The 16,546-nt window shown below is 53.5% G+C and overlaps 1 protein-coding gene across 1 annotated transcript; it reads left to right on the top strand.

The window, feature by feature from the left end:
• The first annotated feature begins 3,225 nt into the window (after positions 1–3,225).
• LOC308596371 (germ cell nuclear acidic protein-like) lies at positions 3,226–13,890 on the top strand. The gene is made up of 10 exons (XM_081211285.1): positions 3,226–3,397; positions 4,751–4,788; positions 5,924–5,984; positions 6,436–6,500; positions 7,023–7,454; positions 9,305–9,473; positions 9,806–9,947; positions 10,477–10,615; positions 11,521–11,725; positions 13,386–13,890. The coding sequence occupies exons 1-10, from the start codon at positions 3,342–3,344 to the stop codon at positions 13,648–13,650; spliced, it is 1,572 nt and encodes a 523-aa protein (XP_081067411.1). The 5' UTR covers positions 3,226–3,341; the 3' UTR covers positions 13,651–13,890.
• The last annotated feature ends 2,656 nt before the right edge of the window (positions 13,891–16,546 follow it).

Genomic DNA, 16,546 nt, shown 5'->3' with positions numbered 1-16,546 from the left:
CTTTCTTTTGCCAGGAGTTTTCATATGCATTTGGGGGGTGGGGCTGAGGCCATGCCCATTTCTACGAGGAAGTACCCCTCACAGTAAAAAGAAATGCCAGACTCCCCTCCCCTCCGGGTGTCCCTTGAGACTCAAGAAAGGCTTCTTGCGGCTCAACAGGGACAAGCAGTCAGCCCAAGAGCCAAACACCCGTCGAAGCAAACTGAAGGATGTGAGAGCAAGACAGCCTAAACCACCTTCCTTTTTATTTATTTATGCAATGTATTTCCACGTTGCTCTGCCATAAAACAACAGGGTGGTGTACAGCAATAAAATGTAAACCATTTTAAAATGTGGAAGTTCCCGTGGGGGGGGGGCACAGCCAGGGCCGGATTGAGGTTTGATGCGGCCCACAGCTCCTGAAGGTAATGGGGGCCTTTCTATGTCCAGCTGTCCTTTGTCAACAACAAATGGTCGCAGTTTTTTGGGTTGAATATATGCTATATGGTCATTGATGGACCTAACAGGCATCTCAAGCCATTTGCACATGTTGCCAGAAAACCATGCAGAATAGAGGCACCCTATATATAGGTAAAGGTAAAGGGACCCCTGACCGTTAGGTCTAGTCGCAAACGACTCTGGGGTTCATAGAAATCATAGAAATCATAGAATCATAGAGTTTGAAGAGACCACAAGGGCCATCGAGTCCAACCCCCTGCCAAGCAGGAAACACCATCAGAGCACTCCTGACATATGGTTGTCAAGCCTCTGCTTAAAGACCTCCAAAGTAGGAGACTCCACCACACTCCTCGGCAGCAAATTCCACTGTCGAACAGCTCTTACTGTCAGGAAGTTCTTCCTAATGTTTAGGTGGAATCTTCTTTCTTGTAGTTTGGATCCATTGCTCCGTGTCCGCTTCTCTGGAGCAGCAGAAAACAACCTTTCTCCCTCCTCTATGTGACATCCTTTTATATATTTGAACATGGCTATCATATCACCCCTTAACCTCCTCTTCTCCTGGCTAAACATGCCCAGCTCCCTTAGCCGTTCCTCAAACGATGCCTTATGAGGAACGGCTAAGGGAGCTGGGTTGCGGCGCTCATCTCGCTTTACTGGTCGAGGGAGCCAGTGCTTGCCCCCAGCTTCTGGGTCATGTGGCCAGCAGGACTAAGCTGCTTCTGGCGAACCAAAGCAGTGCACGGAAATGCCGTTTACCTTCTCGCCACAGCGATACCTACCATATTTTTTGCCCTATAGGACACATTTTTCCCCCTCAAAAAATGAAGGGCAAATCTGTGTGCGTCCTATGGGGCGAATATGGGCTTTTGCTGAAGCTTGGAGAGCGAGAGGGGTCGGTGCGCACCGACCCCTCTCGCTCTCCAGGCTTCAGGAAGCTATCAGCAAGCCTGCGGGAGCTCCCTAGGCTGCGGATAGCAGCCTGCTGCCCGGCGCGCGAGGCGCCCTGAAGCAGAGCACCCCTCGCGCCGGGCAGATATCCACAGCCTGGGGAGCCCTGCAGGAGTTCCCACAGGGCTCCCTAGGCTGCAGATAGCAGCCTGCTGCACGGAGCGCGGGGAGCACTGAAGCAGAGTGCCCTGCGCTTCGGGCAGACATCGGGCAGCCCCACAAGCTTGGGGGACAGTGGGGAGTTGCAGCGCCGCCATCCTGCTGTTCCTCAACCTGGTTTGGATTCCCCGACCTGGTTTTTTGGGGGAAATAAAGGGGGGGGGGGAATTTCCTTTATTTCCCCCCAAAAAAACTAGGTGCGTCCTATGGGCCGGTGTGCCATATGGGACAAAAAATACGGTATTTATCTACTTGCACTTTGTGTTTTCTGTTACCGGAAAAATCCGAGGGCTCCCTTGGACAAAATAAAGACACCAACCAGGATAACTTGGAGCAAAACAGCAGCCTGTAGGCTTGGCCTTTATTGAACTGTTGCAACAGGGTGTTCCCCTCACTTGGAAGAGAAAGGAAAGACCCAGAAAGATGGTGTGCAAGACCTTATAAAAACTTTTGAAATTCCCCTCCTCTAGGTCAAGCCCACCCCCAGAAACATCACGCATACATTACAGAAAGGAGGGGTTGACATCATGCATACATTACAGAAAGGAGGGGTTGAGGGAGGAGTTGTGGTGGTAACCTGAGTATCTTGTCACCTGGCTGGTTCCTCCTTTCCCCCTCCCCATGAGTCACTTCCAGGAGACAAAGGGGAGTTTGCAGTTTCCTGCCCCCAGAGGGAAAATCTGATTATTGTCCTTTGTTTCAGTCTGTGCTGAATCCACTCCCATATGCAAGTTCTTTGTGATCTTGGTTGTCTTCTGTCTGGGATCATCAGGGTTGGCATAGCAACTGGGCAGGGCTCCTGTGGATGTGCTGGGATGGTGAAGGGATTATGGCTGACCAGAACCAAGCCACCCCCCTTTGATAGTCCTTGTCACATGGAGTAAAATAAAAATGGAACAGTGCAAATCCGATGTATGGTTGATTTTGGAATGAATTTATAACAGAAGTGTGGCGTATGTAGTGTGTGAGTGTGTGAAGTTTGTACAAACTGAATGATTGTGGTGGGGGGTTCCTGCTACATTTCGAACTGCTAGGTTGTCAGGAGCTGGGACTGGGCAAAGTGAGCTCACTCCGTTGCGGGGATTTGAACCGCCGACCTTCTGAATGGCATGCCTTAGGCGTCCCGACCCTATATATAGAAAGGAGCAAACCAGTAATATTTTAGGGAGCAGGCGGGACCCACGCAACACAAAACACGGTGGCTGGATGTAGGTTTGATTTGATTTGTTTTTTATCTCCTATTTTGGAAATGTGCACCCGGTTTCTCCCCCCTTTTTTGGGGGGGGGGTCCCAGGAGAGTGGGGCCTGTTGAGCTTAGACGTAAATCCCACGAGGGATCCGGCTCTGGGCGGGGGGCTGGCAAGGGGGAGACCTTTCTCTGGAGATCTCCTCCCGGAAGGGCCCCCCCACCCCCTCCCCGAGGGGACCCCAGGGGCCATCTAGTCCAGCCCCGGCGGGCCACCAGCTGCAGCGCTGCCTCCCCGGACGCCGCCCGGCCTCTCTCCGCCCCTCCCGGAGCGACGACCGGAAGGAGCCCGTGGGGCGACGGGGCTTCGGGCGAGACTCCGGAAGTGCGTCATCCCCGCGCGCCTCGGCGGGAAATTCAAAGCGGAGGCGGCGAGAGCGACGCGCACGAGGTTCCCTTCCCCCCCCGGCCCGCTCTTCCCCGGCTGCTCCCCCCCCCCCGGAGCCGGGCGCGGAGGGCCAGCGCTGCCTTCCCTGGGAGACCCGGCCGGGCGGGCGGCGCCTCCCTCCCTCCCTGCCTGCCTCCCTCGCCCGGCTTCCCGCTCGGCCCGATGGCGCGGCGAGGGGTCTCGGCCGAAGAAGCCCGGAGGCCGAGGAGGAGCGCGGCGTAAGTAGCGCCCGGAGGGCGAGGCCCGGCCAGGGCCCCCTTTCGAGCGGGGCGGGGGGTTCCTCCGCGAGAGAGGCCGGCCCCTTCGGGAGAATAGAAATATCGGGGGGGGGGGGGAGACACGCCTCTTCGTGGCTCAGGAGAAATGCTAAACTAATCAAGAGAAGGCGTTAGAAGCAAGTAAGCAACAGCATTGAAAGGATTAAGCACATTAATAGCACAGATTAACTAAAAAAAAATACATTTATTATGTTATTTGGATGTTCTTTTGGAGATATTGCCCAAATTCCATTGTCTGCGTTAGGCTGGGGTGTCTTATTTTATGTGTGTATGGTATGTTGCACCAACCCAATAAAAAGTAGAAAAAGAAATTGAAACATAATAACATCTATGTGTTTTAACCCCTTTTTGACACCTTTAAATCTTTTACGTAAATAGTGTTCAGTGGCATGAAGACATATATAGATGCTCTTCTGAAGGGAACTGGAATTGTGAATAAAACATGGTTGCCAAGCCTGGAAACAACCCTGGAGAAATTTCACTCTTACTCTTGCCTTTCCGTGTTGAAGATGAACACCTGGAACACGAGAAGAGCTGCTACTCCAGGCCAAAGGGCCCACCTGGTTTAGCACCCCTCTTCTCCCAGGGCCCCCCCCAGATGCCCCAATGGCAGAAGCCCCTGGGCAGAACCCAAGAGCCCTCTCCCCATTGGTGATTCCCAGCAACTGGTATTCGGAAGCATCGCTGCTCCAACAATGGAGGCAGAGCATCATCATTGTTGCTCATAGCCATCGATAGCCCTCTCCTGCTCCATGAATTTGTCCAATCCTCTTTTAAAGCCATCTAGGCTGGTGGCCATCACTGCCCCCTGTGGCAGGGAGTTCCAGAGTTTAACTGTGCTGTGTGAAGAATCTTCAGCTCCCTTGGAGGGCCCAGAGTCCTGGGGTTGTGAGAGAGGGAGAAGAACCTTCCTCTGCCCCCTTTCTCCAGGCCATGCATGAGGCTGTATACTTCAGTTTCCACGCTTAGTGTTTCCTTCACCTGGCTGTAAATTCAAACAGCCTTTTGACTTCCAACACAGACGGGCAATGGCATTGAGTTCTGCGGCCGCACTGAACCTGCAGGCTCTTGAGAGACTCACTCCCAGTGCCGAGGAGAGAGTCATCCACCAGAGCACTTCATAGCGAACCAATTCAAAAGCAGCCAGTCTCCCATCCTAAACTGTAAATGTCAGAACATTGTATGCCCCCTGCCATATGCCACTGCAGTGAAGACTTTTGATCAAAGCTTCTTTCTGTGCATTTAGAATATGGCTGTGCAATGGCTAGCTGTTTACTGTTGTCTGCTTTTCAGCTCCACGAGTTCAGGCAGCGATGACGAGTTTGAAAACTGTAAGTAAAAGCTAATTTCCTCAGTGGGTCTAAAGATAAGTTATAGCACAAAACCCCCCTCAGAAAAGGCTACTTGTGTAGAAAAGAGAAGAAGAAGAAGAGTTTGGATTTGGTATCCCGCTTTATCACTACCCGAAGGAGTCTCAAAGCGGCTCACAATCTCCTTTCCCTTCCTCCCCCACAACAAACACTCTGTGAGGTGAGTGGGGCTGAGAGACTTCAGAGAAGTGAAGCCCGGGGAAGGAGTTACCCTCTTTCTCCGGGTTGCACCAACCCAGAAACCTTTTCCTATGTACTGATAGGTTCCCTTTCCATTACACTTTTGCTCTCAACTAAAATTGGTTCTTCTGTCGCCTTTGGGGTTAACCTGGTCCCCAGCTTTATTGGGGTGCAGGGAGGCTTGTGTTTTCTTCAGACTGCTGCACTGTCAGCATCTCTTCTTACCCACCGAAAAGCATTTCTTCCCTCGACAGTCGGTCCTGTTTCTGCCATGGACCAGAGTCTCTTGGCCAAAGGTTTCTTCTCTTCTGTTCTGCAGCTTCTGGGGTGAAGCCCTTTGCCAGGCAGGCAGATTCCCTTTCCCTTGAGCTCCGTAACAGATGCCACCTGCATATAGATGCCACCTAACATTGAAACGCAGCACAACCTCTGAGTAGGACTTGGTGGGATGCCACCTCAGGAGGGCAGGCTCTGTGTGTAGCATCAGGTGGGGGTGGGGCGGCTCAGCAGCAACCTGCCACCTGCTTCTGACTAATTTTGGGTCAGTGGATGGGAGGAGGAGGAGCCCGTCTGTAAAGGCGAGTGAGCCTGACAGTTTAACCTGTGACTCGTCTCTGGTGGGTCCTCCTGGGTGCCCCAGAGCCCTGCTTAAAAACACCGTGTATAAACAGCCAGAAGAATCCCCAAATCGGGTTTCTTCAGCGGAACATTCAGCGTCTCCTTTGAGGTCTTTCTGCTGGGAGCAGCTTCATGCTGGCATCTGAGCCCTTGAATGTGGACCCAGTTTCTTCCTTCATTCCTGGTTTCCTTTCAACGCTGGCTAGTTTTTGAAGCTGCCACCTTTGTGGGCTTTAGAAGAACAGATTTCAGGAAGCAAAAAAGTGACGTTTCTCCCCCTTTCATGGTTTTGACTTAGTTTTATCTAGAATGAAGACCCCCAGACCTGCAACATGCTGCGTTCCCAGGACACACAGCAGGTGGGTTCTGCCAAAGGGGGGAGGGCTGGGCTGGGGTTTTTCAAACAGTGAATTGGAAATCGTTTCAGCTGCCTGAAAGTGAGTAGAGCTCTGACTTGGCATGTTTATTTGAATTACATAAGCCCACACCTTTAACTTGTGTGTGTTCAGATTCATGCCCTTGGCATAAATAAATAAATAAATAAATAGGATAGATAGATAGATAGGTAGGTAGGTAGGTAGATAAATAGAGAGGAGGTGGGCATCTGGGAAAAAAGACTTTGGCAACCCCACCCACCACTGAGCCCAGTATGTGTTTGGACTATATAAGATTTTGTCTTCAAGCATGATCCTGGAATGCAACCCTTGTGTAAGTTGTGGGCTTACTGTATATTTCACAAGCAAGACCAAAGACTTGTTCTGCGCCCTTGTTTGCCTTCTGACGCTGCTGCCTTTGTCTCTTGTGTCCCAGACTGGATGATTCCAAGGATGATTTCTTCACGTACCTCACAAGCAAATATGGATCTGGCAAAAAAGGCAAGTAATAATGGAAAGACCCAGTTGCCAGTTGGAGGAGGCTGGGTGAGCTGTCCTGGTCCAAGGCAGGCCATCCATGTGTTTGTCCAGGGAGCAGAGTAGCATCTGGGTGGGGTGGGGTGGGGTTTCCCACTTCAAAATGGCCTGTTTTCTCTCCCCCCCCCCCCCGGCTGCGTTTTGCCATCTCAGCTGGGCTGATGCGGCCCACGCAATAAGCCTTCTCCCTCCCTGGGGACCCTGTGGAGCTCTGAACCTGGGGAGCAGTTGGTGGCCTCCTTTCACCCCACAGGAGTGCAGGAATTTGGGCCCCATGTCGGGGCGATACGAGATGGTTGGGGGCACTCACCTTGCTGTGATTTTATTTGCATGCCACCCTTCCACAGTTCACACCTTGCTCAAGGCAGCTTACGACATAAAAAGTATGTGACTCCAACACAACAAAAGTAGTCATAAACGATACGTAGAACCTTACAAAATACAAAACCAAGAAGCGCCTGTGAAATGTTTTTTGCTGACTTGCAGGGCCGCGGTCTGCTCAGGCGCAAGAGGTGCCTGGGGCGCCTGGAAATGGGGCTGCTCCCTCTGCCTCGTTTCTGCCTCCCCTTGTGTTCAGCGAGACCGACAGCGACGACGACGACTCAGTCTTTGCCAAAGGCACCCCAGGGAACCCCCAGCAGCCCAGACGAGCGTGCCAGGCCCCAAAGTGGACCTGCAGGAGCTTGCCACGCCCTGTCGCTCGCAGGGGCAGCCCCGACTCTCCCTTGCGCGAGGGGGAAAGGAGTTGCTGCACGGATCAGTCTGGAGGCACCACCCAGAGCCAGGAGGCGAGAGCAAGCGCTGTGCTGGGATCTGACACCTCAGACGAGGAGATAGACAGCCTCCTGGTGCGCCTGAAGCAAAAGATGGTCCTTTCTGCAAGGAAGGCACCGGCAGCAGACCCCACGGGCACCTCCGGTAAGAGGCAGCTCTGCTCCCCCCTCACCCTGGAAGAGTCCTGGGACAGGAGGGGTCCTCCCACCCTCAAACCCCATGGCCACAATTCAGAGATCGCTGTAGTTTTGGCCCTCAGTTTGGTTGGAGGAAAGAAAGTGGGGAAGTGTTTTGTGCAGACGTAATGTTATTTTTCAAAAGAGATTTCCTGGACTGTTGAGGAAAGGCTGGGGCCCCTCAGTCTTTCTCGGGAAGGAGAGTGAAGGCAGGCCGGGTCCTCAGCACCCACTTAACACCTTTGGGGGGGGGTGCAGGGCAAAGGGGGAGATTTCCTTAAACTGCAGCTGTAGGACCTTATTTGCCTTGTGGAAAGTGGGAGCTTGAGGGGAAAGGGAGCTTTCTGTATGAGGGAGAAGAGCGAGAGCCAGCTAGACTGGACTCCCCTCTTCCCCCCCCCCCCAGGTACCTGTGAGAAACGATCTCTGGCTGGATCCCCTGCTGCTTGGGGCAGGTGTCCACAGGTGGCAGGTTGCACATCTCTTTGCTTGCGAGGCTCTCCGTACAGGAGCCATGAATAAGTGTCCTCCATGAGTACATTCTCCCTGAGCTTGAAAACAGTCTGCAGGACTATTCCCCTCACCCCCAGTCATCTTCAAACTGTCGTATAATTAGAAATATCCTCATTTTAAGTAATGTTAGCACAGTCCTGGTCCTGAGGACTGTTGGCTTCAGAAGTGTGTGGAAACGGGGAACTGGCTGGTGTTCGTTGGACTGGTGACTTGGTTGGGGTTTGCCAAGGGCCCTGATAAAGCGCCATATGGTGTGGGGGGGGGTGGGAATGTTCAGAGAAACAGGAGAGGGTAGATTGCTTATATCCTTCCCAGCTTGTGTTAACAAGTTCTATAATTTAGGAGAGTAACATTCCCCTTTTAAACTTCCACAGCGGATAGGTTTGCCAGGCTTGTATAAGCCTCTAAAATAAGTTTCCTGGTAAATCCCCTTTTATTCCCTCTTAAAAGAATAGACACAACATAGTCCCATAAGATGAGATTTCCTTTGTCCTCTCTTGGCTGGAAGCATCTCAGGCTAAGGAGATGTTGCTTCTTCGAGGAATGGAGTCAGATAGAGAGAGAGAGAGAGAGAGAGAGACAGAGAGAGATGGCTGCCTGCCCTGTGCTATGTTGTTACCTGCACAGGTGAGGTCACACCCACCTCTGGTCACATGTAGAGGAAGTCTGTCCCAGCCCAGGAGGAAACAGGAAGTTCCGACTGGCTGGTCCAGACATCCTCTTTTATGTCCACTCTAGGAATGTTGTACTTGACTGCTCTGTGTTTCACACCCCGCAGGGGACGTGGCTGGGCTGAGTGTCCAGGAGAGTTGTCTTCCTCCGCCTCCCGTAAGGGTCAAGTCCTCGGGGTCACCTGAAGGGTTCAGGGCAGGCAGAAGTGCTGCTGCTGCTTTGCACAAGGTGTTCGCTGACCCTCTTGCGGGATATGGGGGTGGCCATGGGCTAGCGCTAGAGGGGGCTAAGGCAAGCTTAGGGAGCCCAGTCAGGCCTGTCGAGGCAGATCTTGCTCACGAGGGCTGAGCAGAACCTGCCAGAGGAGAAGCCAGCCTGTCTGGATCGCGGGTGTCAGGAGTGAGCAGCAGAGAAGGGCTCGGAAGTGTTTTGGTTCTGCACGAGGAGCAGGTGCTTGAGACGGGGTGGCTGGGCCAGGTGGGCCTTCGCTTGGACTCTGCAGGTGTTTTACGCTGCCAGACACTTGATTGGGGAGCAGAGAGGGCTTGTGAAGCTGTTTGGCCATGTGCTTTGCCCTGGCTTCCACTTGGGGCCTTGTCTGCCTGTGCTGAACCTTTGGCTTGTGATTGGTAGAGAGAAGAAACATCCCGCCTCCCCTTGGAAGCGCCCGCCCGGCTGTGAAGAGCGAGAGCGCCCTTCCCAGGCGGCCCAGGTCGCCTCTTCCGGCCACGCCGATCTCTGTGCGAGCTCCGAAGAGCAAGGTGCTCGGTGACATCACCCCGTCCCACCAGACACAGATGAGGTGAGCTCATGCCTCTGCTCATGCCTCTGTTCCCAGCTTTGGACTCTGGCAGAGCAGCCGGCCCTGGCCTGAAGTGGCCAGCCTGGAAGAACCAGCAAGCCCAGCCCCCCTCCCTGAGGGCATGCCCTCTGCCTTCCCTTCCTCTTGGCAGCCTGCAGACGGGGATGCACGCTCTGGATCCGGCCCCCAGTGTCAGTGGCTTCCACACAGGAGCTGCCGAAAAGTGTGGTTGCTCAAGGCAGCCATGGACCTCTGGACCAGTCCCTGGTGAGTCTCCTGGACGGAGGCTGGGCTGCCCTTCCCTTCCCTCTCATGGGTCTTTGCCTCCTCAGGAGTTCCTGCCAGGTGCAGGGCTGCTTCTTGCAAGAGCTGTCCGACCCAGAATCCCAGCACTCTAAGCATTTCCGGAGAAGGAAGGGGGAGCTGGCCCAGAGCCTCTACGATTTCTACAACCGTTCTGTGTTTGAGCAAAAGGTACAGAGCTGGAATGGGGTGGTTTCTGCTCCAAGCAGATGGGCCGCTGGGTCTGGATTCTGCTCGTGGCTGCTGACCCCTTGTCTCTCCTCCTATGGATCCTGTGGCCTCTTGAGAGGGTTTGGGAAAGGGGGCAGAAGGGCAGCAGCAGCGGCAGCAGCGAGAGGTTCCTTGCCTCTGGACTCTTGCCTGGATTCCTGCATCAGCAAAGCTGAAGTAAAGAGAGGGGGCTGTGCAAAAGCAATGCTGGACCTCTCTGCAGGCTCCCCACTTTGAAACCAAAGAGAAGACCGAGAGGAAGATTGTCTGCTCTCTGCTCCTCCGCAGAGCCAAGCTGCACAAAGAGGGCTTTGCGCACGCTTGCCCTGGGGAGTCAGTGAAACGAAGGAGCACAGGGAGTGTTGTGAAAGGCCAGCCAGCTGGCCGGGCTCCCCTTGTCTGTGGCCAGCCTGGCCCTCAGCTCAGAAGTCAGGAGTGCAGCTCCAGGACCGGCTAGGAGCTAAGCTGCTTCTCCCCCTTGTCCTTTCAGTTGCCAGAGAATATGGAGATTGTCTGGAACAAAAAGATGCGGAAAACCGCCGGGTGCTGCGTGAGTGGCCAGCTGAAGGGCCCTGAGGGGCAGCGCTATGCCCGGATAATGCTGTCGGAGAAAGTCTGTGACTCTGCAGGCAAGTGGGGGGAAGGGGTCTTCCTGGGGTCCCGAGGCTCTGCAGAGTTGCTGCAAAGCTAATGCTGCGTTTGGATGGCAGCGCACAGATTCAGAGAGGAGCTTTGAGGTTGAAGAAGCAGAGGGGAGACTGGTGGTATTAATTTTTATTTCCTTGCATCCAAATCCCACCTTTCTTCCACCCTGGAGCCCGGGGGGGTGGTGGGTGTCTATGTGGCTCCCAGGCCGTCCCCCATCCAGGCACTGATCAGGCTCAGATGTGCTTGATTTCAGGAAGGGTGGGGCCTTATCCCAGGCCACCAGGCCACATCCTGCCCCCCACCATAGTAGAAGACGTGTCTTGATTACTGGCTTGGGGCATTATCCCAAGCATTCCTCTTTGTAAACTCTAGTTTAGCGTTAATGCCATGCTGTAAATCAAGACACCAGGGGGCACAATGTATTAACAGATGCAGCCTGTCTTCCCTTGCCCTGCTGGTTCTCTGGTCTCCTGGATAGGCTTGTTCAAGGAAGGGCAGTGCAAGGGAAGAAGAGTCACTCAAGGTGTGGGAAGCTGGTGAGTGGGGCTAGGCGATATATTGATATATCATCCAAAACCGGTTTGAAGTCCATTTTGTGATACTGGTTTCATAATTCTTGATCTGACTATATATCGCAAATCATGTCTCTGTGTGTTATGCAAAAATTATGATGCGGGGAAAACTGTGAAGCCAGCCAATGCCTCTCCAGAGCTCCATCCTTATTTCAGGCGTTGTGATATGTCACTATATTGTGCTTTAGCTGGTGATATATTGTGATGTTGAAAGCCAGAGATGGCCCGGCGCTGGTGGTGAGCCTGGCGCATGTGCGCCTGCGCATCAACTGGAATCACGTCTCCTTGCTCCATGACTCTCCTGTCTTGCGCAGATCGACTCCGGGACACTCTGATCCACGAACTGTGCCACGCAGCTGCCTGGCTGATCCACGGGGTCCGAGACGGCCACGGCCGGTTTTGGCGCTTATATGCAAAGAAGTCGGCTGTGGTGCACCCGGAGCTCCCAGTGGTGTCGCGATGCCACAACTATGAGATCAAGTACAAGTTCACCTACGAGTGCTGCCGGTGCAAAAACACGTGAGTGAGGATCGGGGCCTGTTCTTGGTGAGGCATTTGAGCCCTGGTGTGCGTTGGGTGACTAACCCCGATCCCGGCTCAGCTATTGCAGCTAGTCCTGAGTGAGACCCATATCCTGTTCTAAGAGATTCTCTGCATCTGCTAGTGACTCTAGGAATCTCCAGCTTTCCAGGGCCCTGATCCTGTAAGCCCTCGTGGTTTTGTGGGCTAACCCCACAGAAGGTGGTCAGACCCCACCCATCCTGCCCCCCGCACTTCAGCTTTTGGAATGATATATCGGGTTTTGCAGCCAGTGCCTTGTGAGGGAAGTGGGAGTGTGGGGCTGCCTCCTGGCCCCCAGGAAGAGCCGTCTTCACTCTTGAGCTCTGCCCTGCGCAGCCCTTGAGTTCTCCATCAGCTTGGTCTCCGTGGTGAGGATCAAGGGGAACAAGGGCTCGAGAGCTGAAGGGGAGCCCTGTGGGTGCTGGGGGGTCCTTCTAGGCCACCCTCCTCATCCCACAGAAGCCAGCCCAGATGCCCCCCAGGGAAGCCCCCCCCCGGCAGAAAGTGGAGAGGGGAAAGCTCTTCTCCTTCATAACTCTAGAACCCGTGGACATCCAAGGACATGGGAAGATTCAGGACAGGCAAAAGAAAGTATTTCTTCACATGGCACATAGTTTGTGGAATTCATTCCCACAAGAAGTAATGGCAGCCGCTATCTTGGGTGGCTTCAAAGGAGGAGAAGTCGAATACATGGAGACTGAAAGCTGTGTTCTCCCTCCCCTGTCGGAGGCAGTAAATACTCCGTTGGGAAGCACAAGTGGGGAGATTTGCTGTTGTTGCTGCTGCTGCTGTGCTCAGGTCCTGCTTCTGGGACCTGGCGGAGAACAGGATGCGCCCCTTTGGCCAGATCCCTCAGGCTCTGAACCAAAGCCCATCCTCACCAGATGCCCAACTTAAAGACTCTGCCTCAAGTGCCAGGCTAAAGTGCCCAGTGAGGAGGGCATGGGCACCTCATAGAATCATAGACCTCCCAGGGCGGGAGTCATTGTAGCAAAATAAAAGGGGGGCCAGAACCCCCAAAGTTCTCTGCCTCTCTTCCCACTGCCTTCTCCATCGCTCATATAAACCCAAGGCCAGACCTTGGCTCCTCTGCAGGAGGAGTAACATCATCTGGGGATCCTGCAGGAGGACAGTAGATAAGCACATGTCATGGTGGCTGCAGAATTTGTCTTCCTGGGAATCATTGGGGAGATTCTTGGCCTCAAGGTTGAAAGCAGCCTGATGAGGCCTGCTGCCTTGGACACAGCTGGGTGGCAAGTGGTCCAGGGACCAGCTTGAAATTGGCTCCCTCTTTGGGGCCTCCCTACCCAGAGAAACTAGCCAGGCCTGCTCACAACTCATAGTTCCAGGGGAAGAGTTGGCGTTGCTCTTTCAAGAAGGGCTTCTGTTGACCAACCACTGAATGTGTCCAGATTGGCTTATTGTGTGCCTGCCTTGGGCTCTGATCTGCAGGATCTTTTCATGTGTACGGGTGGGCTTCCAGCTGGGCATCAGGAGTGCTGGCCATGTGGCCTCCTGCTGAATCCGGCTGCCAGTTAGTGGGTGTTGCTTACGGCCGCCTCCCTCGCCTGCCCGTCTGCTGCTCCCTCAGGCCGCCTCCTGTGTTTTTGCTTTCCAGGATCGGGCGCCACTCCAAGTCTCTGGACACCCAGCGCTTTGTCTGTGCCCTTTGCAAGGGGCAGTTTGTGCTGTGCCAGCCCACGCGCAAGGATGGCACCCCAGCGAAAGCACCGCTCACACCGTTTGCAAAGTTTGTGAAAGAAAACTATGGCTCTGCTAAGCACTTGCAGAAGGGGCTGAGCCACGGAGACGTCATGAAGAAGCTCAGTGCAGAGTTTGCTGCCCAAGTTTCTCTCGCCCCACGAGCGACTCTCCCACACTAGCAAAGGCTTGGGCAGCAGCTCCAGATCCCTTGCTGTACGTCGGGGACGCTTTCCTTCCCCAGAAGCAACCAGGTGGGGCTGGGGCCACCTCCCAGGAACTGCCGGGTCTTTTCTTCCCTTCTTCCCCCACTCCAAATGTTTTTTACAATCTTTGCGTGTCTGGTCTCATTTGCCCAGGCGATTAAATCAGTTTGGTAACACATTGACTTATGAATAAAGCAAACTATTTGTGTGTCCTGAGTATTGTTTTCTTCCTAATTGCGCTTCGGAGCGAGCTCTAGCCAGTAGGTCATCATATGCCCCTCCCCACATGAGCACGATGTCCCTGTCACCCACCCCATCTGAGAAATACTTTCTTACTTGGTCATGCTTCTTTGAGAACAGGAGCCCGGAGCAGGCCAGTGCTACCTAAGTCAGCCCAGAAACAAACGCTGCCACCTGAGATTGGGCTGGGAAGTGGGCCTCTGTGCTTTGTGCTATGGTGGCTTTGAGGTTGAATCCTGACAAGACAGAAGTACTGTTTTGGGAGGACAGGAGGCGGGCGGGTGTGGAGGACTCCCTGGTCCTGAATTGGGTAACAGTGCCCCTGAAGGACCAGGTGCGCAATCTAGGAGTCATTTTGGACTCTCCACTGTCCATGGAGGCACAGGTCAATTCTGTGTCCAGGGCAGCTGTCTACCAGCTCCATCTGGTCCGCAGGCTGAGACCCTCCCTGCCCGCAGACTGCCTTGCCAAAGTAGTGCATGCTCTGGTTATCTCTCACTTGGACTACTGCAATGCGCTCTACGTGGGGCTACCTTTGAAGGTGACATGGGAACTACAACTAATCCAGAATGCGGCAGCTAGACTGGTGACTGGGAGCAGCCGCTGAGACCATATAACACCGGTCTTGAAAGACCTACATTGGCTTCTGGTACGTTTCCAAGCACAATTCAAAGTCTTGGTGCTGACCTTTAAAGCCCTAAACGGCCTCGGCCCAGTATACCTGAAGGAGCGCCTCCACCCCCCATCGTTCTGCCCAGACGCTGAGGTCCAGCGCCGAGGGCCTTCTGGCGGTTCCCTCACTGTGAGAAGCCAAGTTACAGGGAACCAGGCAGAAGGCCTTCTCGGTAGTGACGCCTGCCCTGTGAAATGCCCTCCCACCAGATGTCAAAGAGAACAATAACTACCAAATTTTTAGAAGACATCTGAAGGCAGCCCTGTTTAGGGAAGCTTTTAATTGATGTATTACGGTATTTTAATATTTGGTTAGAAGCTGCCCAGAGTGGCTGGGGAAGTCCAGCCAGATGGGTGGTGTATAAATAATAAATTATTATTATTATTATTATTATTATTATTATTATTATTATTATTATTATTATTGCTTCGGGGTGGGATGTGGAATGTGGGGATCCTGGCTCCCAATGCAGGACAGATGCAGTGCCAGAATCTCACCACTCGGCTTGTAGCTCCTTGTTTGGGGCAATCTATGTAGGAAGATACAACGCATACTTGCAGCTAAGGTGTCTTTGATTCAGAAAGAATAAGCAGCTGAGGGGAAGGCCTTTCAGACTGGGAACCGGGTGTGGGATGGGCGAAGAGCTCTGCTGTGCCCAACAGTAGCCTCAGGAGGGAACTTTTCTTCAGGACAGCAGCAGGGGGAGGAAGGATTTAAGTGTGCACAAACGGCCTTCCCAGAAGGCTCACCCTGCCTTGTTTAACCACCAGCTTCTCTGAAACTGATTTCGCTGGATGAATTGGCCAAATTGTCTGGCGCCAAGGAGAACAATGGCACGGATCCTGGCCCTTCATGACCTTCATGCCTGGTGTGAGTGGTGCCCACTGGTGTGTGTTCTGGGTGACAACTTCCTTCTGGAGTCCCTTTGGCTGCTGCTTCCCAGTGAACCGTCTTTGGAGCCCACAAACCAGGGGAAGCGGAGCTGTGGCTCCAGGTGGTGTCAGATCCACCAGCCTGTGGGATGGAAACACTGGGAGCAGTCAAGTACAACATTCCTTGTTTTGCTAGAGTGGACATGCAAGGGGATATTTGGTCCAGTTAGTCGAAACTTCCTGTTCCTCCTTGCCTGGAGCATCCTTCCTTGCATGTGACTAGTGGGTGGGCGTGACCTTCCCAGACCTGGGAAGAGGCCAAGGCATGCTGCCCACTCTCTCTCTTTTCCATCTTCCTTTCGTCCTGCGAACTTCCTGACTCACCTGGACTGGACTGCTGCCAGCCAGAAGTCTCCCAGCTCATCTCCCATATGGGGTAAAACTCTACATGTTTGTAACTTTAAGCCTAAAGCCTGCCTTCAGGGATCACACTGCCTGATCATGAGTAAAACTACTTTATGTTACTTATGAATAAGACTGTTGTGTCTTTATTCTTTTAGGAGGGTTCAAAGGGATCTTACCAGGAGTAATAGAACATATCTCAATCTGGGCAAGCCAGATTGAATTGTTTATTGTCTTAAGAGGCTCACACGAGTCTGCAACCAGCTTTCTGCTGCGTAAGAAGGAGAATGCACTCTGCTGTATAAAGAAACTTGCTAGCGTGAGCCAATGCTCAGGGGTGAAGGGACTAACAATACCTGCAGTGTCACAGGTGCCCCACCCCTTCCACTAATGTAAGTTTGTGCTACTAATGCACTTCACCACAAAGACTCCCTGGCCATTGCCCAGAGAAGGCAGCAGCCTGTGTTGTCCAATGTTTTGCAGTTTCTGCCTCCTGAAGTGGGCAAGGGCTATTGCCCGAGGGCTGGTGGGTGGCAGCAGGCTGCCATGAGAGCCTATGAGAGGGTGCAGGTGTTGCTGCTGACTGTGAGGCCGATGGGCTTGCCTGGGAGTAAGCAGAGGCGCAGCAGCCTCTTCCTCCTGCTTGACTAGAGACCCCATAAGAGGACAGGAAGCTGTTCAGCAC

This window comes from Podarcis bocagei (genome assembly GCF_964188305.1).
Source record: "Podarcis bocagei genome assembly, chromosome: 10".
Lineage (NCBI taxonomy): Eukaryota > Metazoa > Chordata > Lepidosauria > Squamata > Lacertidae > Podarcis > Podarcis bocagei.
Note: the sequence above shows the minus strand (reverse complement) of the source record. Positions and strands in the feature narration are given on the sequence as shown.